The sequence below is a fragment of the Nothoprocta perdicaria genome, unplaced genomic scaffold (assembly GCF_003342845.1).
Source record: "Nothoprocta perdicaria isolate Ctin4 unplaced genomic scaffold, notPer1 scaffold_107, whole genome shotgun sequence".
In the NCBI taxonomy this organism is placed as follows: domain Eukaryota; kingdom Metazoa; phylum Chordata; class Aves; order Tinamiformes; family Tinamidae; genus Nothoprocta; species Nothoprocta perdicaria.
In genome coordinates this window covers 2,625,739-2,628,649 of record NW_020454172.1, presented here as the reverse complement: position 1 = coordinate 2,628,649, position 2,911 = coordinate 2,625,739, and the positions used below count along the sequence as shown (strand labels likewise).

The 2,911-nt window shown below is 54.6% G+C and overlaps 1 protein-coding gene across 1 annotated transcript; it reads right to left on the bottom strand.

Moving 5' to 3' along the window:
• Positions 1–257: 257 nt before the first annotated feature.
• Positions 258–2,618, bottom strand: EGR1 (early growth response 1). The gene is made up of 2 exons (XM_026046239.1): positions 2,345–2,618; positions 258–2,047 (listed from the first exon to the last, which is right to left on the bottom strand). Exons 1-2 carry the CDS (start codon positions 2,577–2,579, stop codon positions 750–752), a joined length of 1,533 nt encoding a protein of 510 aa, XP_025902024.1. The 5' UTR covers positions 2,580–2,618; the 3' UTR covers positions 258–749.
• Positions 2,619–2,911: the final 293 nt, after the last annotated feature.

Sequence of the window (2,911 nt, the reverse complement as noted above, 5' to 3'; positions counted from 1 at the left end):
ATATATATATATATAAAAATGTACATTTTCGTAACAAAAATAGACTTTGATTTTTTTTTCCTTACATTCTGTCCCCCAGGGCTTCCTTGTGCTTCCCTCCCCACCCATCCCATGTTCTCCCATACATTCTTTGAGTAGCATCCCTTCCACTTTAAGGCAAGATGCAAAGCATCCATTGACATAAATGCATGACGTCAGCAAGGCTTCACAAAAAGGCACCAAGACTTGTAACTTTTAAAACAAAAACTTCTGCCACATGTGAGTGTCTCATCAGGTGATATTTACATGGCATCACTCTAACATGCTCAAACACAGTAAGTGCTGTTCCCGAAGAAGTTTGAAACTCATTACAGCATTGTCACTAAAATAGAATTAACAGTTACAAAATATGGCCCTGCAAACTCCAAATAATACAATATGGATATGCAAAGATTTTTCACATCAATAGTACCTAAAGGAAAGCAAAACCATGGCACATGTACAATTTACATCAGCTATGTACTTAATCAAAGGTCCTTTATCCCTAATAAAATATTATTGTTTACGGGGGAAAATTATACTGAACTTAGATCCACAATCCATGCATTTTTTGACAGAGGTGGAAAACTTAAACCACAGCTGCTTCAAGCAACTGAGGTTTAAAGAAAAGTTAGGCAGCCTTGCTACGTATGGTGTTGGGGAGTAATCAAAGACTCCATGTGTGACAGTACCGACAGCAGAGGCAAACACTCCTGCTCCAGAAAGAGGGCTCAGCAGATCTCAATTGTCCTTGGAGAAAACGTTGATGTCATTTCTGAGAGCACTGAAGTCCCTTGTGAGCTGAAATTGTTGGCGACCCCTGGTGATGGGAAGGAGGTGGCCACTTGGGTCTGAAAAGTGGCTGTGCCTGAGGGGTAGGTTGTTGCGATAGAGGGAGACGGGAAGGTGGTGTGTGCTGGGGAGGAGTAGGAAGAATGGACTGGGGAAGAATACAAGGTGCGCACTGGTGAAGGGTAAGTGGTGGCAATGGAGGAGTGGTAGGAGGTGGCCACAGAAGATGAGTAAGCAGGAAGTGGTGAAGCAGTTGAAATTGGTGGTGTCTTATCCACTTTCTTGTCCTTTTGCCTGAGATGGATTTTAGTGTGTCTCTTCCTCTCATCACTCCTGGCGAACTTTCTGCCACAAATGTCACAGGCAAATGGCTTCTCCCCTGTGTGTGTGCGGATGTGTGTGGTCAAGTGGTCACTCCTGCTGAAGTTCCTCATGCAAATGCGGCACTGGAAAGGCTTCTGTCCTGTATGGATGCGGATGTGCCGAGTTAGCTCATCAGACCGTGAAAACCTTCGGTCACAGGACTCCACCGGACAGGCATAGGGCCGCTCGTGAGGAGGGGTCTTGCTGGGGCGGTTAGGGTATTTCCTCATCCTGCTGGGCTTGATCAGCTGAGACTGATAGTTAGTGTTGAGGGTCTTCAGCTCTTGGGAGCTTGTCTGGGTGGCAAATGCCTTGATAGTGGACAGTGGTGTGAGGGATGGCTGCTGTGCTCTGCTCTCAAGGGTTGGGAAGGGCTTCTGATCAGCTGCAACAATGCTGAGCTCACCCTGTTGCTGAGGGAACAGGTAATCCGGGATCATTGGCACCTGAAAGTTGGTTTTAGCAGCTGGATAAGCTGGAGGTGGATATTGGATGGGTGCTCCAGAGGAGTTAGGAAAGGACTGGGTCTGTGGTTCAGGGAAAATATCAGAGCTGGAGCTGGGAAAAGTTGGTGCAGCCGAATAAATTGGACTGCTTTCGCTGGCTTGGGCAGAACAGCTCAGAGGAGGACTCTGTGATGATGAGGATGGTGATGATGAAGACGATGTGGAGGTGGAAGGCGGGTTCGCCATGCCCACCAGCCCACTGACCAGGCTGAAGAGGGGCTCTGGCCACAAGGTGTTGCCACTGTTGGTTGCCGGCTCCAAAGAGAAGCGCCCAGTGTAAGTTATGGGCGGCAGCCGCGTTGTCTGGTTAGGATAGCTCGTCTCTGGCAAGGCTTTCTCATTATTCAAGGAGATGTCAGGAAAAGTGTCTGAAAAGAGAAGAGCAGTGATTACTTCTAAGAGTTGCTGCAGCTCCAGAACTACTGTCAGTGCTTTGTGAGCCTTCCCTGCGCAGCACAGCCCCAGGTCGTTGCGTCTGGTTAATTAATAATTGAGTGTAACATATTGCAGCGCTGCTGGCAGGTCTCCAGCGGCAGCGAGCCCGGAGCCGCTGACGCAGGCAGGAGGATCCCCCCGCGCAGCGGCCGGGACGGGCAGCTGCAACGCGGAGCCCCGCAACCGCAGCCGCCGCGGCGCTGCTCGCCCGCCGTGGGGGGCGCGCTTACCTGCCGCAAGGTGCTCGAAGTGCTGCTCCCCGGGCTCCCCAGGGGCGCCGAAGCCTCCGCTCTCGGGCGCYCCGGGGGGCGCGAGGAACTGCGGGCCGCCGCCGCTGAGCAACATCATCTCCTCCAGCTTGGGGTAGTGACTGTCCATGGCGGGGGGCGAGTGCGGAAAGGCGCCGAAGGGGTCGGAGATCTGCAGCGGGGGCAGTAGCTGCATCTCTGCCTTGGCTGCGGCCATGGGGGCGCCGGCCCGGGACTCCGCCGGGTCGAGCCGCCGCCGCGGGCCCGGCGGACGGGCCGGCTTAGGCTAGGGCTGGGGCTGCGGCGAGGCAGCCGTCGCCTGCTGCCTGCCCCGCGCCGCCCGCGGCTGCCCCGCCGCTGCCGCTGGAAGCGCTCAGCTTCCCCGCCCGCCCGCCGGCCCGAGCTCCCCCGCCGCTGCCCTCTGGAAGCGCTCGGCTCCCCGCCCGCCCCGTGCCGCCCCTATATATCGGGTCTCACCGGCCGTGGCCCGCCCCGGCCCTGACGTACATGGCCATATATGGGAAGCAGGAAGCCCTAATATGGAGGCCA